This window comes from Trematomus bernacchii, unplaced genomic scaffold (assembly GCF_902827165.1).
Source record: "Trematomus bernacchii unplaced genomic scaffold, fTreBer1.1, whole genome shotgun sequence".
Lineage (NCBI taxonomy): Eukaryota > Metazoa > Chordata > Actinopteri > Perciformes > Nototheniidae > Trematomus > Trematomus bernacchii.
The window spans coordinates 594,821-620,673 of NW_022987910.1; the positions used below are offsets into that span (position 1 = coordinate 594,821).

The following is a 25,853-nucleotide window of genomic DNA, read 5'->3' on the forward strand; positions in this document are numbered from 1 at the left end:
GTGACACATATGCAGAAACACACACAGAGGGATGCCTGCCTTCGTGCTGCGCATACGTCTCCTCCTGCTGTGGAGGCGGCTGGGAGACAATGCAGGGATGCCACTGGGACATACCGTTTACACACTCTTTTCCTCTGACACACACATGCACAAAATGAGGATGGTTCAGGGAGAGGCCTCATTAGCACTCTGAGGACGGATGGATGGTTTTAAACATGGGCAGAGCTGGAAAATAGTCGATGCAGCTGTAGGAAAAAACACCAGAGCTGCATGCACCTCCTGCCTTTCTGCAACACTCACACATTCTTTCCACCATCATTCATAATTTATTAGGTGGTGCATATGCAGAGGTGGATGTCAAAAAGGGAACTGTCAGAGAAGATGACATGCGAAAAATGTATTTTAAGGCATGACGTTAACATGCATTGCTACGTTCCTGTTTCTGAGGCACTCACAGGCAGACATGGACCTTCAAATATTTATTTTTCTAATGTTCGTCCAATATGCTTAATGTTCTTAAACCATACAATGAAGGCATGGGAGTTTGTGTGAGGAAAGACAAGCTTTCATGTCACCAAATTGACAAACCACAGGGAAACAGCTGGCGTACATGTGGTGCATTAACAATATGCATGCTCTTATTTTCATTCTACATTAAAGAAGGGGTGGACACCCTGCAATAAGTCACTTCCTCTGTGACAGACACATTTCTCTCCTTTACAGTGCCGAGTTGATCTCAGAGTTGCCATGACAACAGATTGGGGGATTCCTTATTCTGAACTAGGCCAATGAGCACAAGCATGCTACGCTATACACATGCAAGTGCAGGCAAGCAAACAAACACACTTTTCCATTAGGGAATAACGGTTAATCAATAGGGCGTATGTCATGGTGTTTCCCTGTTCTAATCATGGCAGGGCACGTTTCAAATCAATGGTTTTGTGTATAGGGGTGTGTGTGTGTGTGTGTGTTACAGAAAGAAAGTGTTGACAATTCAATCAGCCAATACTTATTTTAGCACAAGCATTTAAACCTGCATCATCAGACATAAAGCCTAGCATATAGAGGAAAAAAAGACTCGGATCACCATTGAAACTTCAAACCCTTTGTAGGAATCTCTATTTATTTTGTTTAAACTCTCAATACATTCATACATCTCTCAATTAGAGTAGTGGACAGTACGTGTGTAACATCTGAATATGTGTTTGTGTGTGTATGTTGTGTGTTCCAGCTGCCTTCTGCACACCTGCATATTTGTTATGTGCTTACAAAATGTGATGGAGACACATAATGAGACAGAGACAACATGGGTAGAATGTGCGTGTGTATGCACAGCTGGGTGCATAAAAGAAGTATCAATGAATGGCATGCAACCATATGTGTATGTATACAAGTTCATTATGAGGTTGCACTGAGATGCTTTCCCATTAAATAGATTGTATCCATAACTTCCAGACGAAGAAGTATAACTTTTAAATCCATTGTTTATATTTTGATTAAGAGCTGGATTTCCACTGTCAGGTTAGTCTGTAAACTTTTCAACAGTAAATCTTACTGAAAATATATTTTTGCTATGATTATCTATATAGGTCCTAATCAGAAAAATATGATATCCCTTCAAGGAGCATGAAAAAACACAGCAACTTTAGTGATTACAATACATCTGAGTTTACCGACTTTAAAATGAAGTAGTTTTCGCTGCTGCTTGTGAGTGGTGGGTGTGTTTCTGTGAATGTATCTATGTTGCATGTATGTGTTGATGCATTATGTATTTAAGTATGAGATGGGAAGAAGTATGTCTGTGTGCATGCATGCTTAAGTACATGTGCCAGTAAGTATGCCTGCATATGCAATTGCATGTGCATGCATACTATAAAAACACATATATATCAGTTGAATCATGGATGTGTATCAGGCATGCATGTAACCCTGCATTACTGTGTGTGTGTGTATGAATCCATGACTGTGTGTGTGTGTGTGTGTGTGTGTGTGTGTGTGTGTGTGTGTGTGTGTGAGGGTGTGTTAGTCGCTGTCTTCTCTGTCCTGGGTCTCAGCCAGGGAGCTCTCATCAATATTCTCCAGGCTCTCAGCGTGCTGGATGCTGAGCTCAGACAGAGGGATGCTGGGTAATGTAGTCTGTTCAGGGTAGAGCCAGGGCTTGAAGCCAGGGTTGTGTCTCTGCTTCCACTCTGTATACTTCAAACAGGCTTTGTTGATCTTCTTCATTGCCTAAAAAGATAATAAATAGACAACATAGAAAAAAACACATATCCGTTTATGTTTTATAGATCAGATTTCATCATTCACAACCACAGCAAGCAGTAAGGTAATGATTGAACTTAAACGCACTGCAAATATTGAATCTTGGTTGAGGTTCAGATAAGGCTGAATGAAAAATATAAATACGATTGTAAAATGTTTAATGCTAAATGTTTTAGTAGTATGTACTATGTGGCATATCAATATTTTATTTTCAGTGGGATTTGTGCATCTTTTTTAAAACAACTATATTTTCGAGATCAAGAGAATATTTGCCCTATTTCAACAAGTACACTTGAACAGACAAAGAGCAAATAACAAATAAATGCTGAGAAAGACTAGTGTGTTTCTGGAATGTGTAGGAGAGATTATAAATTGGATGTATTAGTGCCGGTGGATTAAAAAGGTCTGCAAACACACAACACACTCACAGAATGTCTGTTAATCTGCAAATGACTTACCCGAGGAGCAAGGAAGTGGGAGGACTTGTTGACAACCCACTTGGGTAACGAACCTGCAAGGAAACAGAGGAAGAAGGAGAGAAATGAGAGAAAGAAAAGGGAGTGAGAAAGAGGAAGAGGAGGTTGGAAAAGACATAAAAGAGGGATTTAGGGGAGAATCAAATGAATAGGTGAAAAGGAGAGAAGGGAGAGAGCGAGGCGGCGGAGTGAAATAGACTCTGTCCTTCATATGGTTCCTATGGCGACTCATTTGACATAAGGGCTGGGGAATTAATCATTCATTAGAACTATGAGGTGTGTGTGTGTGTGTGTGTTCTTACTGTACGGAGGCTTAGTCATTGGTACACGTTTATTTATAAAGCTTTGTTGGGTAAACTCCCGTATTATATCTGCTCTCTGATAACAGAGAGTTGCAAGCAGCTATTGTCTGAGATCGCATGATGTAGTATTGTTAGATGTGCCAAGAGCAAGGACTGTCTTAGGTAAGACAGCTTTTATGTGCGCAGCTCTACTTGCTTGGAACAATCTTCAGCAAGAATTGAAACTGAGCAATCTCATTCCTCTGCATGTTTTTAAAGCTAGGCTAAATGAAATGCTCGTTGATACTATGGGTACTTGTAAATGTCTATAACTATGTAAATGTATCCTGTAAACATAATGTATGATGTCCTTTATTGTTTTATGTTTCATGTGGAACCTATATGCTGCAGGTCTCCCTTGAAAAAGAGATCTATGATCTCAATGGGACCAATCTGGTTAAATAAAGGTTTGAAATGAAATGAAATTAAATGAATTCTTGGTTTTGTACTTCTATTTTTCCACTTTTGTATGAGTCTGTCCTTGTACAGAAGCTGTGGATAGCCTTTGTGTGTGTGAGTGCGAGTGCGAGTGCGAGTGCGAGTGCGAGTGCGAGTGCGAGTGCGAGTGCGAGTGCGAGTGCGAGTGCGAGTGCTTACCCCTTGGATCTACCTGAGCCATGTAGGTGAGGGTACAGCTGTTGGCCGGTCCCTGGCTCTGGATCACGTAACCAGTCTGAATGGACACAGCTCGCACCTTGTCCTTTTTAGAAGGGTATTTCTGTAGAGAAAACACACATACACAAATACAATCCCTATTCAGTGATAGTACTAACCTTGAACAGGAAAAGCAGCCTACTACAATCATTATTATTTTAAATTGGTGGCTTCAGATTTCAATGCTGCAGTATATAAATGACACACACGTGCACAAAAGCAGAGCAGATTCAGAAATCACTACTTTAAAAAACTGTATTAAGCCCTTTGTGTCCATCAGTCAAATGGACGACGTTGTGCATGGTAAGCTTTGGGATTCTGGGTTGTTTGTGGGTTTCTGCTGCCAGTCATACAGATGTTCTGCTTCAGTCATCTTTCTGGTGCATAGTCAGTCCACACTGTGAATATCACAGCAGTTAATGCCCACTGCTAGCTCCTTTGACTACATATCTAAGATTATTATTCATGATGATAAAGTACAGCACTGGTTAGCCTTTGCTAATTGGGACAGGCTCACTGCGGCACAGAGAGCAGCAGTCAGCTAATTAAATGTAAAGAACCTTTATCAGAGGAGAGATTCATATATCTGCTTCACCATTTTCTCTACTATTCGACTTCAAATTGCCTGCACCTCTGTAAGAATTTATGCTGACAGTGCAAGGACAACTGTTGTTAAACATTACATCTGCAGGTTTCTTGGAATTCAGGGACAGCATTATAAGGTCCTGAGGTAATGTTTAAGAAGAGATCAGAGGATTTTAAGCGTTAGTCACCATTAACAGAGGAACTCCAGCGATAGCGTCTTTTTGGGGTATTTTTGACACTCTCGCCCGACCAGGAAACTCCATATCTGACCTGATAATCAGTTATTTGGTGCATCGAAAGTACATTTACTTAACTTTGGGTATATCGACTGATGGTCAGAAAAAAGTCCACAACCTTTTTTATATATTTAAAGAATAATCAACAGTCTATAGTCATGCCAGCTTCTGTTAGGCTGTGCTTAATGTAACGTGTTGCTTTGTGCAGTGGTTGAAGAAGCCAAGTAAAAGTAGTAACTTAAAAAAAACTCTGTCGATACTTTCATTTAAGTAACATTTTACTTGTAAGTAAAATCTGGAAAATGTACCTTACATTTTAGATGCAGAAAAACCTTAAATTGAATAGCTGGAATCATGTTTTTTAACATTAAAAATGACTGAAAAGTCTAAATAGTTCTCTCAATATACTAATCACTTTATCGGCTTATCATTACTGTTTTTACTTAGGCCTATGAATGGTTTGGTGGTTTCATTCATAACAAACGATTGTATTTCATCAACTCTTCTTAGTTTGTAACTTAAGCTGTCAGATAAATGTAGTAGAGGACAAATAATGCAATATTTATCTCTGAAATATAGTGTAGTAGAAGTATGAAGTCAGATGAAAATAAAATACTCGTAACACAAATTTGACTGTACCACTGGCATACCAGTATTTTCTAATTAGCATTAAACATAAATTATAACTGCGGGTGATGGGGAATGCTATTGCAGCTACAGTATTTGTAAAAAACAAAAAGGTATCACCAAAAGCATTTTTCATCCATCCAATAATAGCACTTCCATCCCTGCAGCCAGGCTGCCATAGTGGCTAAAAGAGGCCTTAATAGATTAAATGATGAATAAGTCATTAGCTGTATCCCTGATATACATAATATAGGCCTCACTGGCAAGAACAAGTCAGACTAACACAGTTCATTCAGGACAGTGATAGCTGGATCTCAACGGCTGATTGCTGAAAGCTGACTGAAAATAAGTTGTTATTTATCACAGGAAAGAGTGTAGATGAGTGTCGTGTCAAACGCAGGATAAGTGGAGTGACTCCTGGCAGTGGGCGTGTGATCTCAGCTCGAAGGATCCCCTTTAGCTGCACTCAGCAAGCCAAGCTCTCAAATTCTACTGACCTTGGCTAATCAAACACACAGTCATGCACACACACGTGAAACACAAACACACACACATATACACACACACACACACACACATAACATCTATTATGTTGGTAGCCACTTATTGATGCAGGAATGCGGAAGGGGAGGCAGTAGTCAACAGCTAGGAGTCACATGAGAGGTCTTATCCTATTGTAAACATCATATTAGTGAGTGAGACAGAGAAGCCGTTACCGAGAGGGAAAAGAGACGGAGGGAGAGACAGAAAATAAAAAAATAAAACGAGAAAAAGACAGCAACATAAATGGTGAGAATTACAACTAAAGAAAAATGAAACTATTTTGATAATATGTTAATCAAATAAGTAGCTAAACATTATCTGGTTGCAGGCTTCCTTTATGTAATTCAGTTGAAAACAGAATATCTTTTGGTTTTAGACGGACAAATCAAGCTGTTTAAAAACGAGACAATGGTTTGAAGATTAATGGAAAATAACAGTTTTTAGTCGCCTAAGAGAGAGGTGATGAGTGCAAGGTTTTATAGAAAATAAATTATTGTCGCCTTGTTCCTATTGAACACAGAAATAGAGCCAAAGTAAAGTCTGAGGACTCAGGCCTGATTCCAAACTTGACGTCATTCACATGGTCTCAGCGTTCTCTAATCAGCCTTGGTTTTACTGGCCTTTGACATACAAATCATTCAGGTTCTTAAAAAGCACCACTAGAAGCTGAACTCTAAACACAATGCATTCAACTGCAATACATTAACTACCTATACTTAAAGTGAAGAAGTGTAAACAGACAGTGCATCCCTCTTGCTCCCAGCCAGGTAAAAGCTTCCAGCAGGAGGCATGGGGGTGCTCTCTCTTTGGAAAGGTGCCACACTCTCTTTGTGGATGCAGTAGGCATTTTAAATTGATTGACACACACAGCTTAGCAATGCTGCCTTTCCACACATATTGAAGGGTTTATTTTCATACAGCACATCGCCCTGAGCTTGCTAAACTGGATCATGTTGGCTCACCTGATGTGCGCTCATTTCACAATGCACCTTTGTACACATATGCAGAGAGTTATATGGGACCGAATGAGCAGGGCCCCAGCTGAGCAAATCTAAGTGTGTGTGTTGGTTTTTACTCACGGGATGTTTGACAGAGTAGTTCATGATGATGTAATCTTTCCCCATTGGAAGCCAGGTACGAAGCGTGATGACGTCCCGGTTCCGAAGAGGACTCGGACACTTCCCTGTTGACACACAGGAGAACTCTGATGACCTCAACAGTGAACAGTGAACTGTAGATCTATGTGCACTTTGTGTTTCACCCTGCTTCCCTCCAAAGCCCCAAATCATATTACTAACAAGTGAACGCTTTCTTTAATCAGCACTCGAGTGTTTAACATACATGAGTAGTATCCAACATCCGCATTGACCGTAAGCTTCCCGATGTCGAAGGTCTCAATGACGTTTGTGTCCCATTTTCTCCTGTATTCAATATCATGGAGAACGTCGTACATGGTCTCAGCCGACACGTCCTTACACACCATCCGACACTGGGAAAGGGAGAAAGACAGAAAGAGAGACCGTCTTCATTTTTTTTAAATAACTGAATCACAGACTAAACCAGATGTATACGTTATTCATGCAATTGCACTTATCACGCAGAACATTTCAGAGCACTATCCAATGCAAACTATGGAGCAAAAAAATCCATTAGATTTGAATGAAGTTGCATCCGATAAATTGATAGTAAATTGTAAACTGACGTGTAAATTATGAGAGATTTGATGGTGTGAAAGTATCAGTGTCAGAAATAGACAGTATGTGTGCTTCTGTGTGTGAGAAAGAGAAAGAGAGAGAGAATATTAGGAGAGAATCAAGAGACAGACCGCAGATGAGTCATTACTAGACCTGGGCTCTATAATGGAAAACAACACAATCAGTAAAGAACAGAGACAGAAAGACATACAGTTTTCAAACGGTGGCAGGGGGTCGGATTTCAAAAGGCCATACTCATCCCAGAAACTACATGAAATAAACTTTAAATAAATTATAGGGCATATAAGAAAATCTAAGAGAAATACATTATTTATACATCCATAGGTGTTGATGTGGAACAGGTATGGTGTAGTGTGTCACAGCTTATTAATGAAACCATAGGGACTCTCCTCATGTTGTCTTTGGAGTAGATGGCACTGTACATACACCCTGTGAGGAGACAGGTCTGCAGCTCTTGGGTAAAGCTGTTACTACAGTTACAATTACCAGGGGGAACTAGTCTTAAAAATAACAAACAGAGGACAGAGCAATGGAGGAGGAGAGACACAACGAGACACTTTGAGCAAGTGAGAAGAATAGTCAATGAAAAATAAATTAACCGTGGTTGGAGGTCTGATGATTTGAACTCCCATAATATATCAGCACAGAAGGGTTGGAACTCAATTTATCTCCCTTGATCCCAAAGGCTTCATTTAAGAAAATGATCAAAACATGTACTCTTCATTTAGCTGTACAGCTCTCTTAATATGAACTTTAAAAAAAGATTATATCCGAAATGCTTATTCAAATTTGAATCTGCAATACCGTTACTTATCACACACTAAGAATGATGTTGTACATAAAAAGTAAAAAGAGTTACCAAAAGTCTACATCCATGCTTTTTTCTGACACGGTAAAAATAATAAACATTAGGAGCTTATTAAAACATTAGCCACTGAGCGCATAAGAAAATGAGCCATTCTGAATGACTTTTTTTACATTAAAGGTGGGGTAGGTAAGTTTGAGAAACCGGCTCGAGATACACTTGTTATATTCCATGGAATGCTCTTAACATCCCGATAGCAATGAATATCTTAAGTGCTTTGACAAAAAATCCATAAAAAAAATGTCATCTGTGGAAGCCGTAATACTGTAAAAAGTACGACCAATCATTTTAGCCGGCCCGGCTAAAATAACTGGATGGCCTACCTGCCTGTCAGCCTTCCATCTGTGCACAAACTTATCTCGTGCCCTCATTGGTCATGTGCGCGTTCGTGTGTGTTGGAGTAGGGGCTCTATAAGGAAGTGGCAGATTTTCTCCGGTTGTGTATTTTCAAATTCTAGCGATCTCGTGCCGGTTTTTCAAACTTACCTACCCCACCTTTAAGCTTATTTTTCTTTTAATACTTCTACGCTTCATTTTGAATGCCAGACATTTTTGTAACAGAGTTCTATTCTGAAAGAACTATGATGCAAGTAAAATATAATGCAAAAGGCCAGGAAATAAAGCAGTTTGTCCAATTGCAAAGACAAGCTAACCGTTTCAATGTGGTTAGTGATCGTAAAGTGATCTGATACTGACCCTCAACTAGTTCAATGCCAGTCTATTTAAGACACAGCTGCAGAATGGCATTACAGGAAAAGAAAGCCTATAAAAGAGATTGCATGATGATTCCTCCTGATAGCAGTGATGGAAACATTTTGTTTAATAGGCTACATAATTACAAGCTAATTTCTGACTCATTTACATGAACTACAAAAACACGTACCAGTACACACAGTATCAAGGGATAAAGTTGACATTAAATGAGAAAAACCACAAAGACTGCTACAAAAAATGTGTGTTTGTTATATGTACCGAGGGCAACAATGACAGTACAACACTATCAGTAAGGTCTCATATTTGATATCCGTGTGTGTGTGCGCGTTTGTGTGTAAACAGATTGGCTCGGACTTGTAGGTCACAAAGAGCAGGGAGAATAATGGATGTGTTGTATCCAAAGGCAAACTGAAACAGGAGTAGGAGGAGAAAGGCGAACCAAAAGAAAAGGCAACAGAAGAGAACTCTAGATAGCAGAAGGCGTACAGTGCAGAGAGAAGACATACGCCAGGAAAGTACACATGTGCATAATTCTATTAGGCACTAATTCAGTGAAGCCAACAGATGAAGCAGGGAGACGGAGAAACAGAGAGGCGGGTGAGAGGGAGTTCAGAGATAAAGCAGAGACCCAGGGAGAGAAAAACGAAGACAAGTAGGTACACAACCGATATGTGGTCTGGTGAGGCTTTTTTCCTGTATGGTCCGAGTCCACACTGCCCACTCATATTGCACCAAATGACCTCTGACCCCTGCCATCCGACCCACGCCACCCACTACCTGTTCCTTCTAATATTCCCTGTCTTAACACACTAACTTGTGTCTCCCTGACACTCTCTTTCTTCCCTTCCTCCCTGGGTCCCTCCAACCTGTCAACTCTCATCATTGCTCCCATTGGTGCCAATACATGATGGCGGAAGACAATTATGAAACAAAAAAAAATGAGAAAATGGAGGAGTGTATGTGTGATTCACAGCTGGGCTTCCCCTGTGTGGGGGAGGAAGCAAACCCAGGTATGTGCTTGACAGTGTGTCAAACTAAAAAGCAAATATACGCTAATACACACCCACGCATTGTGCATTGTGCATTGTGGTGAGAAGTCATGTGCTGACAAATGATATGATGTTGTTGATGATGACGACAGATACAGCTGTGATTACACAGTGATACAAAAGTCCTGAATATGGCGGTGGCAATCATTACGACGAAAACTATGTGGCTGATGATAATTAGTCCGCTAATGATAATGATGATTGCCAGTATGTTCTCTCTCACTCTCGGATTGGGATGTATCACTTTTTCCTTATTGATATTGATGCTATAGTGAAGAGGGTACAGGAATGGAGGAAAAGTCTCAATACACATTAATCATTCGACACGCATCAGCAAAGATGCATGCTTTTATTTCTTCTATGAATAGAATAGCTGTATCTGTGGCACTGCTGGTGCACCTACTCTTACCCACACACACACCTATGCATTATTCGACTAAGTGCTCTTGGTGTGTGTATGTCTATGACTGAGCCATTAAACTTGTGTTCCAAAAGGGTGTTTATGGGATGCATTGTTGTCGAGCCAAACTATGTCATCTAAAACTATTGATTTGTACATACTGTTTATAATACATAACTGTTATTTCCTTTGATATGCTGCCTGAAGAGGGATACTTTTTTAAGCATATGGAGGGTTTTAAGCAATTCTACTTCACATTCTCTTGCAGTTTATAAATGGTATCTTTGACTTATTTTGTTATGAGCTAATAAAGATAAACACAAACCCCTATGAGCATGATCCATACACCCCATCTACCGTATTTACACACGGCTACAATAATGTCATTAATTTGTGAAGAAAACAAAGTAAACATGTGTCATGCCAGTTTGGAGAGAATTACTGTTTTGGCTGAGTAAGGCATTGAAAGAAATATGTACTATGCAAAATAAAGCTCCTGTAACTGTTACATTTACATGAAGATAAAGGGAAAGGTATCCCTGTGACTTTATGTAAATAAAATTCCAAATGTGTGTGTGCACTTTCTACTTCTGTTTGCAGAGCTGTCCTGGGGAAACACACCTGTTCTTACCCTCTGCACACACATGTTATTCCCAGCTAATGCAGACATAATACACCTCTCCTTTGTCACACACAGAATATACCCTGAGGAATCAAACTGGCAAATGACCCACACACACACCCACACCCACACACAACACACACACACACACACACACACACACACACACACACACACACACACACACACCACGACACACACACACACACACACACACACCACACACACACACACACACACACACACACAACACACACACACACACACACACACACACACACACACACACACACACACACCACACACACACACACACACACACACACACATCACACACACACACACACACACACACACACACACACACACACACACACACACACACACACACACACACACACACACACCACACCACACACACACACACACACACCACACACACACACACCACACACACACACACACACACACACACACACACACACACACACACACACACACACACACACACACACACACACACACACACACACACACACACACACACACACACACACACGAGGGGGGGCTTGGAAAATCCCTTGTCAGTTTTGGCGTCTGCACACCCTTACGTACACAGACACACACCCATGCATGCACACACGCTAATTTATTCAACAAAGTAAACAGCTGGTGGCTTGCGCACCTACATCAGACCAGGATGCACCAGCAGGAAAGCACACACATTTACACAGGACAATGCGTTTTGTTTCTATCTGTGAGACAATGCTTCCCAGAGTAAATTACAGATATCAGATTATTATGTCAGTTTAGAACGTACTGTGAAGGTTAGAAACGTGAAGGCAACTTCCCAAAAACTGTCAGCTGTGAAGGACAATCAGTCTTAAAGTGAAAGTGACAACACTTCAGGAGCTTTAGAGCCAGTTGAGCACTAAATTGCCAGTCAATCAGGTTACCGGCAAAGTCTGCAAGTACAACACCGATACAAAACATCTTATTTTTTGTTATTTGACATATTTAATACAATTCCTGGGGGCCTGTAGATCTCATTGGCTAATAGATTTGGTTGTTAGATGCACAAAAAATTCACATTGTCTACATTGGATGAAAATCTTATATCATTTTTACAAACATTTATTTATAACCCTAAATATATATGAATGAATATAATGTAAAAAGGAATGTATACTAACAGGCAACTTCAGACAACAATTATCATGGCTTACACCACTTTTTTATTAAAATGTCCCTTTGTATCTTGATATGTGTGGAAACTACTTCATTAAGTATGTATTGCTATTTATTTGTGTATTTTTGTGTGTGCTGAAATCGTTTTTGTTTTACTATGGGTCTTTGTCCTGGCACAATAACAAAACGTTATTAATGACTGAAGTCAAAATGAATGTGTGTTGATGGTACGCAGCGGTTAGGTTTCGATAGATTAAAGTGACACTGCCGTCGTAATGACTCCTTCACATTGTCTCCCAAAATAAACAGACAAACTGCCAAGACTGCTATTTCACTGGATAGCAATGTTTCTTATCATGTGCCTTCATCATCACATGATTTGCCTTACCTAAACAATGATCAGGAACCACTTTTTTCCCACCTACTGTACTAAACCTTGTGACAATGTATTAATGTCTTACTGTAGCCTGCACTAGACTAGAGCAGTGCTAGAGCTAGTTTGTCATTTAGTTAATACAAGAGAAAAACGGACCAATAACCAACACAAGTTATCAAAGTCCAAAGAAAGGTCTTTAACCTGGATATTTTGTAATTTAACCGAAATTGACTCAATGTAGAATTGAGAAAAGCAGTAAATGTCAAATTTAAAGAGCTGTAACCACATAATAAAAATGCAATTCATAACTGACTTCATTGATTTATTTTATGTGTTTTGGCTATCAGGAATGGTCTATTGTACTATTTCAGCTTATGTTCACTTCCCTGTGCTGTATGAAATGGCATCACAAACTGTATGCAAAACTGGCTACACAGAAGTGAACAAAGTGAGCCTACATATTACACCTTCCACTCCACAATATGCTGTTGGGTAGAGACTTGCAAATAGTTTCACTGGCTGCGCGTAATGGTGTCTCTCTGGAGCATTAAACCTGACTCCTGAGGCTCTCACTTCTCTGTGATACCTGGGATTTTGAAAGTGTGCATTAGGCATCTATTCACACTCCTACCATTGCACACATTTATAAATAGATAATTGAATCTAACTCAGGATGTGTGCACTAAACTGTGATACTAAAAAAAGTTACACATTGGAGGCTTTACATTTGCACTGTTGGCATAATATCCTAACTATTAACCCTTTTTGTTTGTTTGCTTACACAGGGACAACAAAGTACTATGTGTTTTCTAAATAAATGTATTTGAAATGCAATGAAGGTTAGTGGATTGGAGAATCCTCTGCATGCAGCAAAAAGCAGCAGTTAGAGCATGTCAGCAGTTTGAATCATATGGGAATTTAGAAAAATCACCTTCTAGCCAAGAGGATTATACAACAGTTGATATTACCTCCACAATAAAGTTACAGCATAGTAATTGTATACTTTGTCATATTTAAACATATTCTTGGGACCTCTGGGAAAAGGTTAAACAGTGTCTCACCTTAATTTTGTGGATGGACTTCCCTTCCTCCAGACCCTGGGTGAACACCGTGATGCCCCCCTTGTTGTGGTTGATACTCCAGCCTTCCTCGCACAGACACTCCGCCTTGAAGCTGGCAAACGCCCGGTCATCCGGTATGGTCACAGTCTGTCCAGACATGGCTAGTTACCGGGGGGGAGGTGGGAGAAGGGAGAAGAGTGGGTTAGTGAGACTCCTGTCGGGCCCGGGGGGGAGACACTGTGAGCCGGGGATATGAAGGCAACGCAGAGAGCCAACCACTTACTTCTTCTGTGGGAATAACTTGTCTAATTCAATTTCCTCCTTGCAAGCTAGAAGCTGTTGTAGGCTGCACCGCGTCTTGTGATGATCAGCGTGCGTGTGTGTGTGCGCATTGAGGGAGGTACAACAACCGCAATCCACCCTGCACAAACTAATCAAACAGGGGGGTTATAAGCAAAGACTCACACAGGTGAGAGCACTCAAAACATAATGCACATAGCCTAAGTCGTGTATCAGATTAATCAAATGTGGCTTTTTTAATTGATGACGGTGGTTAAATAAGTTGTAGCGAGGTCCTCAGAAACAGCCACTCTTGAGACAAACCATATGTTTCTGTTTCCGCTTGTCTCTCACCGTTTTTCTCTCCTTCTTTCTGTGTCCCCTACTTCATACGTCTTCCCCTACCGGTGCCTTTATTTCCCCTCTCTCAGTTGCAGTGTTTCTTGGGCTTGGGATCATTTGCAGTGTCTCTCCATCGCTGCGTCGCTGCTGTGGCAGGTGGTGGAGGAGATGCGGTGAGAAATAAGAGGAAGAGGGGGGAGACGGAGGGGGGGAAGAGGTGGAGGAATCAGGCTGAACAGGCAGGCGACGCAGGAAACGCCTCCATGTGCTGCCTTCAGGTGCTCCCCGTAAAACTGCCATAAATACATTGTGTTCGTTTTAATTAGAGTTACAGTAGCCCACTGTTGACAACTAACATGTTGGGAACCTAGCTAATGCTAACACTGTTATAAGTATTTTGTTATGGGAAAACACAATTTGACATACATTATTACACCAAATACATTGTTTTCCAACTATTTCCTTTCTGTATTAATTGTAGTAGAATACCTTAGAGCTGGAGCAAAGATTAAACCAGCCAAGATGTAGCACTGGAAACTGATCTCTATTGTAAATACATCAAACTGCCTCAGATTTTGCCCAACCCTTAACCCTGGAGGTAAGCCATGGAGTGAGAAGGGGCCTAGGTTTTTACTTAAACACATTAAAATATATTGTCAAGCACCTCTTTATCTAGCATCAATAATAGTAATCTGCATATCTTTCTTACAGCTCAAACAGTCAAGCTACGCCTGTTTGTTTTCATATTCCCGATAGCTTTTGAACGCAACCCGCGCTATCACATCATACACGTGCACCTTTTTGCAAACTAGTTAGTTTACAGAGCCGCGGGGGCGCGCCTGGCTCCTGTTGGCTGACGTGTGAAGTCTCTTCGGCCTTCACCTGTCCTCTGGACCAGAGGCTATTTTATATTGGTCTATATAAATAATAATTGATTTTTCTCTATATTATGCTTCCTTATGAACTGTAACTGCAGTTGAACTGTGCGTGTGTGTGTGTGTGTGTGTGTGTATTCCCTCACTCTGTTTGCTTGTATCCAATTATTTTTCACTCAGTCTGTCGTGTAATTGTTCTATTACATCGCTCTCACTCCTTTAATCTTGGAGTGTGCAAGCCCATTATCAGTTTCTTACATTCAATTTGATCTGTGGGTGTGCTCAACATCTTCAAGCCATAATAATCTGAAATGCACCTTACATTTTTCGTTCTTAAAATGACACTTAAATGTCTTTCTTTGCTCAGGAGCAATACATGTTTTTAACTTTTGAAACTGCCTTTTGAATAAAAGGGTTGAAGTTTTCCATTCTGACCCTGACCTTTGACCTCATGAGACAGAGAAGTGAGAAGGTACATTTCTCACCAGGATGGTTATCATATGATCTTTATCAATACAATACTATCCATTTATACAATAAATATTCACCTATTATCCAGTATGTCTAGAACGGTGGTTCCATAACTGGGGGGCGTTGAAGGAGGGCCATACGTGACCAATGTTGGAAAAATGTGGAGTGAAACCTAAGTTAAATAAATCATTTACACAGCAGACATTCTGACCAGTCAAACACCATCATAATCAATTACATAGCTATTTGATATACGTTACATTGCATTACATCTTAAAACAGAGCCTTGGTTGACAGTGTTTTTTCCACCTGTGTCGAAATGTTTGCTATGTAAAATGTCAGTGAATCTGATTATTTTAGGAACATAAAAAACAAGAATGCTCTAATGGTTCAGATTAGTACTTTTTTGAAAGCAAGACAATATTAAAAGTGCTTTAAAGATTTATTCATGTATTGTTTATTTACTTTATCTGATATCCCACCATGCTTGTGAACAAAGACTGGTGTGCTGTGCCACTTTGGATGGACTGTGTTAGGGAAGGACGGTGGTGGGTAAATGAATGTAAAATCGATGTAAATGTGAATTAGAATTACCCAAGTCAAAAAATGCTTTAGAAAAAATATTGACGGGTTGTTGTGGGTCATTTCAGCTTGCTTTATTTGTTGGAGAGAATGTATGTGTTGTCAGGTGTATACAAAAGCGAAGCCACACTGACATTTAGATGGCATTGCCGGTAAAGGTGCCAGTGGATTTATGATGGCAGAGCCTGAAACCCTCTATGATTCTGGTGAGCCACAGTTAGCCTATTGCCAGCACACAACTTAACCTTCTAGTACATTTTGCCCACTCTTGTATATGTCAAAATGGCTTGGCTTGGATTGTATTTCAAGAATACTAATACACATTTTCAGTAATTAGAGAATAGTGTTAAAATGACTACACTCAAAACTTTAATTTATCAGTGGTTAAGAGTTTGAGGCTAGAGTCTATAATTGTGTTGTCCTTTTGCTGATGAGAATAACTTAATTGTTCGTGCGACTATCATCATTAAGGCCAAAACTAAAGACGTTTAATGAATAGATGACACTGTCTGCAATGGCCTGTGAACTCAGAACTGTGCTTTGATGCCATCTGGTGGCCATGAGGAGCTGAGGGACAAGTAGCCTGCCCTGACAAAACGACTGCCTGTGCCATTAAAAGTCAGTGTTCTGTTATTCTAAGGGCCTCTTATATACAATGAAATGCTAAAGTACCAGAACCTCTGATGGTGGACATCTCACCATAAATACAAAGTGAAAACAATGCACATTGGCATCTTCTCCTTTTAGGAAAACTCTGTAACATAGCTGTTTTTGGTTGTAGGCCTATGATTACAAACAAATACAGAAAAGCTATCCTGTAAATCAAGAGGGTAGCTAGCTATGGATATGGGACTTCTAAAGTAATTGTTAGTGCTTGGCAACACTGGAAACTATAAACTCTAAGCTTGTTATGCCAGCATTTTTCTAAAGGATTAATGTGTTAAATGGGGTTGTGTGCTTTTCTAAATCTGTCTTGTGCGTCTCACAACAGTTTAACTAGACTTAAATGAACATGGAATTATGCAACACAAAAACCTCTTGCCGTAAACACATGACCTGACACCGAAGCTTCCAGTGAAACACCATTTCCCAAAATGCACCGCGCGTTCTGGTGACATCCACGCTACGATGAGGTGAACGGTTGTTTTCGTCTCCATGGTTGAAAGTAGCTGCCTAGAAATCGAGGTTTTAACGGCTGTTACATCGGATTAACGAGGTGTCCCCGGCCCCGACTATCCCTGACATTACAGCCAGACTGAGGGTTTCATCCCCCGGGTCGTTTTCGGTCAGTTCCTCGCCATGTTATCATCGATTCCCACCAGGCTCATTGCTCGAAGGTCGCGCAGCCTGTCACCGTGCAGCCGCGTCCTCCAGACCAGCGCGAGCGGTGCTGTGCGGCAGGGCACCCGGGAGAAACCGGCAGAGAACAACCGCAACCCCATCTTGTCCACCTCCCGGGTCTCCAGGAGGGGGATTTTAGCCGAGGACACCGCTGGTACCAGTGTGAACCTGGCGGTGCAGTACCACCATCTCGCCCCAAGATGGCTGTCCAACCTGGAGAACCGCCGCAACTCATGGGCGTCTCTGGCCGGCAGGGGGCGCAACAACAACCACTACTGGGAGGAGAGCGGCGGAGGAGAGGGCCGGGGGACAGGAGGGGGAGCCGGCCGAGCAGGGGTGGCCTCTGGCGGGGTGCTGTCCGCTGCTGCCTTGGCCTTCTGCCTGAAGAAAGACTCTGATAACAAAGGTAGATTTTTTTTTAAATCTTATTTATTCAAAAAAAAATATAAATATCATGCACACAAACCTTGGCATCATTGGTACACATACATTTCCAAAACAGAGGTACACTTTATCAGCTGTCCTTGTGCTGTCTGACTTAATTGTTTTGTCTTTTAGGTCAAGTGTTTTATTATCATATACAATAACTACTTGTTGGCTGTGAATATCTAAGGGTCCCACCAACTATGCAAAAAATAAATATGTATTAAAAATCACTGAAATAACATAATACATTAAATCATTAAGTTAAAAAAAGTGACAACATAGCCTATAAACAAATAAATAAAAGTAATTGTAAATAAAAAAACTAAAAGTTAACAGGTATAGTAGTACATGTATATGTAATATGTTAATGCTTAATTTATGTATTTATACACACAGAGAGGTGTAAACTATTGTAAAACAGTAAGTCAAATTATATAAATGTAAAGTGTCAATGGTTGAGTGTCAAGTGAGTTCAAGAGTCCAGCAGTCTGGCCTGCAGGGTTAAGCTGTTCCTGTGTACCAGACAGCAGCAGACAGAACAGTCTGGCTTTATTAGTGATCATTCACTTGGTATTAGAAAAAGGAAAGTAAATCGATGTCATTTATGGTCAGCAGCTTTTTGAACATTTTCTCAAAAGGCACAGTGTGTTATAATGGTCAATGTGTGAATGTGAAGATATTTGGGAATTTGATTTTAAAAAACAGTATTGTCATCCCATGTTTTATATTTGTGCTCAAGTTTTCTCTATCCTTCTTCTGTAATGTTTTTCCATTTTGGTTTCTTGCATAACAAGGTGATGCTCTTCTGGAGGCAGCGAGGACCAATAACTCTGAAGATGTGGCCAGGTACCCCCCCCCCCAAAGCACACGCACACTTCAACACCTTGCACATGCATCATCGAGCACCATAACACAGAGACACATTATTGGCATAACCACATGATTTAAGGAGGCCTACTTTGTGTAGTAAGGGTGTTGTAGACATTAAATAAATGGCATGACATGTGGCCAAATGTTGCCTTTTTAAAAGACTATTCTACATGCCAGACAACAGCCATATACTACCTTTAATTTGTCATTATAGCAGTGATTGATATAACATTACTAACGCCATATGACTTGGATTTCTAGACATTAGTGTATATATATATATATATATATATATATAGTTATATGTAATTGTAAAAATATTCAATTGTTACGCTAAATTGAATGGCTTACTTGGCAATCGTATCTAATAATGAAAACCGTATCCCCTGCACCAATATGAATATTGTCTTCATTCCAATGTATTGAGGCAGAATCTCAGCCTGGACTACAATTAACTCAATTCCCCTGAATAAAGAAATCATGTTTGATTGAATCCAAATTGGGTTGTCACTGTTGACCTCTATTGGGCTCTGGTAAGAATATAATACAGGGGTGTCAAACTCAAATACACAGTGGGCCAAAATAAAAAGATCCGTACAAGTCGAGGGCCGGACTGGTTCAATGTTTATTGCAAAACTTATTGAAATGAACTTATTGTACATATTAAACCTGGAACTAACAAAGCTTAAATGATTGCCTGTAAAAACAACATTACACATTAAATAATCATATTACATTTTTCCACAGGCCAACAACAGTTTCAAAAAAACAATTTCTCTCAAAGAAAAAAACTAACATGCCCTGTTGTCAAGTTCATCAATGTTTGGGGTCAGGCTCTGAGCTGAGGATATCCTCGGGTTGAGTGAAGGTGTGCGTACAATATACCGGCGGGCCAGAGCGAATAGTAATTAGAAATTATCCTGCGGGCCGAAATTAAATCCACCAAGGGCCTGATTTGGCCCCCGGGCCTTGAGTTTGACACATGTGTTAAAATAGAAAAACCTTTATTTGAAATACCTGTCATACCGGTCATCTGCTGAAGCAACAGCTAGGATCATAAAAATCCAGTTGTTTCACTTTCTGCTGTCCCATTAAATACCACCAGGTGGAAGACGAGGACCATCTTAGTGTGTGTGTGTGTGTCAACTGTTAGCAGGATTGATGTCACACTTAGCCACTCAGAACTCAATTCCCACAATTAGCCTTGATTTGTGTTTCATTCAAGCGTTTGAGATGTTTTTTTTCTTTTGCTTTGCTTTACCGTTTATTTATATTTTCTAACTCGCAGATTAAAATAGCATTGCTCCGAGTCTGTTCCAATTCCCCTGCACACTCAGAGACCGTCTACCAGAGCCACCCGAGAAAAGCCACGTCAGGCCTTTCTTTGTCCCATCTGTCCTGCTGATAATATATTACAAATTAAATTACATTACACATCTTGAGTAACTGTGAGAACAGACAGAAGCTAACACGCTGTAGTCACACGTTTGGCGTATTGACGTTTTCTTTTTTCTTTCATTTGATTTGACGGATCAGAGTAATTGGTTAGATAAAATACAGACAAACATCACTCTTCATATTGGTGTATGGTTGGAGCAGTCATGCCTTGTGTAATAATCATGTTAATATCTGTGTGAAATCAGTGCTTGTGTGTGTCACTGATGGTGTATCAGTGTACTGTACATTAGGGCAGCATACATGTGCTTATCCATGTGTGTCTCCATTTGCTGGCTTGGGTTACCTGTGCCATGTGGCAGATGGTGAAGGTGAGAGTACAGACGGACAGTCGGCCAGTCAGCAGCTCACAGATGTGTTAAGTGCTTTGGTTTAGTTTTCTAGAAGTGGTAGAGTGTCAGGGTGTGTCTGCTGAGAGGCTGAGGAGACGATAGAGGTCTCGTTCTAACACTGACCTTATAAAGCAGTTGTGCTACACCTGAAATATTATATAATCTTGAGATTGCAATTTAACAGCGGAAAGTGTATATGAAGTGGATTTTCTGTGAGACTAACGCTTTAGCTTTAAAAGCAGGTTCCACCAATCAGGGTTCATATAGTTAATTACAATGCTGACATTTCAGGAATGGAAGTATTAGCTCTTGTATTCTGTATTTTAAGATATGTAAACGTTAAATTAGTTAATAGCTCCCCTCCAGTTGTCTTGCAGCCAAGCTTGTGAAACAGCATGTTGTCTCTGTGAACATACAGCCCACAATAAACCCACATTAAATAATTTTGTTAGGTTTGGTAAACCCATTGATACGGTCTGGTTTCATTGCAGGATTTACAAAAATAATGTACACTCTGCTCACTTTCTCTGCCTCTTTTGAAGGCAACATTGACACCACAATGTTGAAGTTTGGTTGAAGGGCGGGTTTGTCGTATACATCTGTCAAACACTTGAAATATACAAAAAATGTCACCAAAAATACCTGAAGTGTCACTCTGTCTCTCTTGATCTACAGTAAATGCTTTCGGAGCACAGTCCATCTACACTGCTTCTCCATCTTATTCTGCCACGTCTTTGTGAAAGACCAAAGCTCTGACTTCCCACAATGCCCCTTCTTTAAATGAACCTTTTTGTAAATAAATAGCTTAGTTTGAACAAACCTAAAAGAGTACTTTGCCCTAAAAAGCTTGGATATAGTTGTAGTGGTGAGCCTTTTCCTCTACCCAGACCCTGAAAGTTCCCGCAGACCCTGCAGTGAAAACGGAGCCAGAGAGCTTCAGAGCTGAGTGCAGACCAGACTGAGGCCCCTGTATTGACTGTAAACACACACACTGTCTGCCTGCTCAGCACATAAGGCGACAGAAGGATCACTTACACACACACACACACTTTATAAGGATTGTGCCACTCCAGTGCCTGATGTCATACCCTCCGGCAGGAAACTCAACACACACCTGGCTAACATACAGACACATTAACTGGTCAAGGAGCAAGTGTGTGTGTGTTTGTGTGTCAGATAAAGACAAAGATATCGGGCTGGGTTCATGCTGGTGTGTCTAACAAGGCAGCTCTTCCATACAGTAACCCAAGCAGCTGGCAAGCCATATCTCTTGTTTTAACATATGGCCATTAACATGTTCAATATGTTCCTTATTTAAATGTGAACAAATACTTATTCTTCCATCAGTAAACCTCTGTATGTGTTAAAATATGAACAAAGCACTTCATTTCCTATTGATTTGATACCATTGCTATATGGGCATTTGTTTCTGACGCCCTCTATAGGTCGTCATAATAACTACTTATGTTGGACAAAACATTTTCCCAGAAATAATTGTGATTATCATTTGATGTCTGTTTAAGACTATTTAATTCCACTGACGTAATGATCATAATACTAATGCAAGTACCCCTTTCCAATCATGTAATTGACTATTTGAATCCTAGGAATTATCCTACATTTGAATCTGAACGTAAAAAATATTAAAATATCTAAAAGAATATCCTAAATATATAAAATATAGTTATAGATAAATAAGATGCCCAAGTCTAATAACGGTAGGAAAACCCCGCTGTTTATTCCGGGATTATGTTGTCGACACACAAACACGCATGTAAACACAAAGGGGGTTGTCGATGTCAGCAAAAATGATCAAGGTCATGTTCATATATCGTACGATAAGTCAATAACATCATTATTATAACATGCCCTCTCTATATGTTGATATTAACAGTGATGTTGAATTAAAACTACTTTTCGTTTCTTTTCCCATCAGGCTGGTGAAAGAGGGGGTCGATACAAACCAACGCCACCGTCTCGGTTGGACCGCTCTCATGGTGGCTGCCATGAACCGCCAGCACAGGTCTGTGTGTTTCTGAACAAAACATGTGTTTCTGAGTTCTGCGATGCCCTCTCTGGTGAGCATATGTAACAGTAATGTAGTGTTTTGGAAAAGGGCAGCTGTCTGCATGAGTTAGTATGTGAGCATATGTCATCCGTGTCCCGCTCTAGTTGTTACAGTCGGCCTTCAGAAGAGCAAAGTGCGAGTTTCAGACTGACAGACGGTCTTTCCCCGTTCCCCCATCTCTCTGTCCAACAAATTAAATTAGCCTCCTGGCCCCCAGAACACACACAGCCCAGAGAGGGGCCGGGGTTAAGGCCGGGCCAAATCCAATTTACAGGCTTTTATTTTTTCTTCTATCACGACTGTGTGGTCACTTTTTTTGTTTAACGGCCTAATGTGCCCGTGAGAAGCCCGATGTGAAACTCAAATATAGAAATAGTCTTCTTTAAATATAACGGTTATAGTTGCTCCCTTCTTAAGAAATGGAAACAAGAAAGAAATGCAAGACAAATTTAAACCTTAATGAGAATGTGAGAGGTAAGGCAAAGCAAGTTTATTTATATAGCACTTTTCAACACAGGGCAATTCAAAGTGCTTTACAAAAATGAAAGATATTAAGACCATAATACACATTTAGAAACATTAAAAAATAAAACATGAATAACACAGGTACATGAATAAAAGTTACAGTGCAGTGTAAGATGTGAATAGTTCAAGCAGCAAAAAGAAAAGTCTTCAGCCTCAGAGAGGTGTTATGTTTCTGCATTGGAATTGATTTCATACTGTAGTTTAGATTTCTTATTATCAGTATTTATATTGATGTGTTCTTATACTTGTATACAGTTATTGAAGTGCTTTAATTTGTATTTGTTCGACAGAAAAGTCATTTATGAAAATTGGTTGATAAATCAAGTCAATAATAATGAAAAAGGCCAAACAGTGTCTGGATCCAGCTCCTCAAATGTTAGAATCTGCTACTTTATATGATTTTAAAGTGGGTTTTTATTAGTTTTTCGTACATTTTTCGGAATCTTTTGGGACAGTAATCAATCAATGGTAAAAATGGATGTGTTAATTAAAGTAATTGTTAATTGCACTCACTTCTACTTACAATATTGTCTGTACTCAGACACAGAAACAAAAATGTGCTTTCATTTTTTCACTTTTTGGTGATATTTGAGCTCCATTACATCTTTATAATTACACGACGAGTGCTGAGTGATAGTTGAGCGTAACATCTTGATGTATGTGTAATGTGTTTTTGGACACAAATGTGTGTTTGTGACTGTCTGTGTGTGCCCCTGCACTGTCCTTATAAAGTGTGTGTGTGTGTGTGTGTTATGAGTGCTATAACTCAGCGAGGCAGTGACACTCCTCTGTGTTTAATCCCGTCTTCTAACCCCCCAGTGAGCCGTCACTGCTGCAGGGAAGACAGAACATCGGTTCACACACATCAGTCATACATGTCTCACTAACACACACACGCCCATAACTACACACACACACAAATGTGGATGCAGGTGGGAATGCACGCACAAAAACACACACAAAGACGAGGGGAGTTTATACCAAATATCTTACAGGCCAACTGCCTATTACTCAGTCACACACAACTTTATTTGCAGCCGTTAAGTGAAAACACAGCAAACATTACTCATGAGCGCGGTCTAGCCTGTAGCTAGACTGTCAGCATGGAACTGACTGTTGAATAACTTCACCTCCCCCCCCTTACTGCGTATTTATTTGATCCCGGACCAGAAGTGGTAACAGTGTTTCTACAGACAGAAGATTGACCAGAGCTGTTTCAGTGGAAGCTGAGGAGCTCGGTGTATCCTCTCTGGTGCTCAGGGGTCGAGGTGCGGCTGTGAGAGAGAATCAGGGGTGGAGTAGAGGGCTGTGTGGAAGAATTAAGGGTGAGACATCGGGGGGCGTGTGTTTGCTTAGCTTTGATGTGGGGCTAAATCTGGGAGGCGCAGGGCCTGGCCCACTATTTGCACTCTTTAACACACAATACCCATCTCCATGTCTCTTTCTCTCCCTCCATCCCTCCCTCGCTGCTTTCACGTGCACAATGAGCGCTCAGCCGAGTGAAACGCCTGTTGACCGTTCCGACCTGTCGGCCGAGTGACTCGATGGGAGGCAGGGGGACGAGACGAGGGAAAGCGGAGGGATGATGGAACGAGAGGATGAGTGGCTCGTTGGGAAGCAGAGAAGAAAAAAGCTTAGAGGTGGAGAGAGAGTGATGTGGAGTGGGATTATGGATTTGGGACCGGGATTAGCTGGATTGAAAAATGGGGGAAATCACCCAGTGAAATATTCCTATCATTTGGTCACGATACAACATGATTGTGATGGTAAGCAGCCGGTTAAGTAACAGATCAAGCTGCCATACAGCAACGTTTCCTACACTTTGGTTCTCTGTACGCATTTCCTTAGGTGGGCCATTACAATATACAAAAACGTCAATGTTCTACCCTTTGCCACATTAAACATTTATAATTTTTAACATTTGTAAACTGGTCCCATTTTCAACAAATAAGTTATTCAAATGAAATTGTATTCATAAGAGTACAATGCTGGAATTCAGGCATCTCCTTCTTGATGTTACAGCTACATACAGTAGCAACCATGCAATGACTAGTAGAACAATATCTGTTCAAAGTTGATCATGACCTTCAGCACAGAAAAATATTTACACGGTTTTAGTGGTTTCAATTAAAAAAGTATGTTTCCTAAAAGCTTGAAAGGAGACCGGTCTTTGAAAACATGTGGCTATTTTATACAAGCTGTAATTGTTTTGATCTGCATTTCACACATATAATGGGCACCTTTTATATACAATATATTATGACTTTGTTTTGTAGGAATGATACAGTCCATGGGAAAATCAAACCAAGCTAACTCAAGCACATTTGCAGCTATTTAAGTCATTAGTACAACAACGTTAAATCAGTTTTATATGTATAGCCCGATATCACAGATCTGACAGGCCCAGCCATTAGCCCTCAATTTAGACAAATGGAAAATGGAGATATCCTTAGGAAGAGAAACAGAGAAGGAAACCAAATTATTAAAGTAATCTTGGACACACTTTAAAAAACATTTTTTTGACCAATCGGGTTCTTTGGTTGGAATAAAAAAGAGCAGTGCGCCTCTCTTCC

General features: G+C 40.3%; 2 protein-coding genes across 2 annotated transcripts in view; one reads left to right on the forward strand and one right to left on the reverse strand.

Moving 5' to 3' along the window:
• Positions 1–1,089: 1,089 nt before the first annotated feature.
• stard10 (StAR-related lipid transfer (START) domain containing 10) lies at positions 1,090–14,548 on the reverse strand. The gene is made up of 8 exons (XM_034115223.1): positions 14,348–14,548; positions 13,998–14,144; positions 13,715–13,875; positions 7,066–7,213; positions 6,804–6,907; positions 3,677–3,797; positions 2,721–2,773; positions 1,090–2,229 (listed from the first exon to the last, which is right to left on the reverse strand). The coding sequence occupies exons 3-8, from the start codon at positions 13,871–13,873 to the stop codon at positions 2,023–2,025; spliced, it is 792 nt and encodes a 263-aa protein (XP_033971114.1). The 5' UTR covers positions 13,874–13,875; positions 13,998–14,144; positions 14,348–14,548; the 3' UTR covers positions 1,090–2,022.
• A 2,808-nt stretch (positions 14,549–17,356) lies between these two features.
• Positions 17,357–25,853, forward strand: part of clpb (caseinolytic mitochondrial matrix peptidase chaperone subunit B) — a 32,768-nt gene continuing 24,271 nt past the window's right edge. Inside the window, exons 1-3 of the mRNA XM_034115154.1 lie at positions 17,357–18,010; positions 18,825–18,876; positions 22,624–22,710. Coding sequence (XP_033971045.1) covers positions 17,563–18,010; positions 18,825–18,876; positions 22,624–22,710 — 587 coding nt within the window. The 5' untranslated portion in view covers positions 17,357–17,562. The remainder of the gene's footprint in view (positions 18,011–18,824; positions 18,877–22,623; positions 22,711–25,853) is intronic.

Coding starts and splice junctions, on each gene's coding strand:
- stard10 (XM_034115223.1), bottom strand. CDS start 13,873: ATGTCTGGACAGACTGTGACCATACCGGATGACCGGGCGTTTGCCAGC. Junction 2,774..3,676: donor GGCTCAGGTAGATCCAAGGG/GTAAGCACTCGC, acceptor GTTTCCTTGCAG/GTTCGTTACCCAAGTGGGTT. Junction 2,230..2,720: donor CCCACTTCCTTGCTCCTCGG/GTAAGTCATTTG, acceptor TTATCTTTTTAG/GCAATGAAGAAGATCAACAA.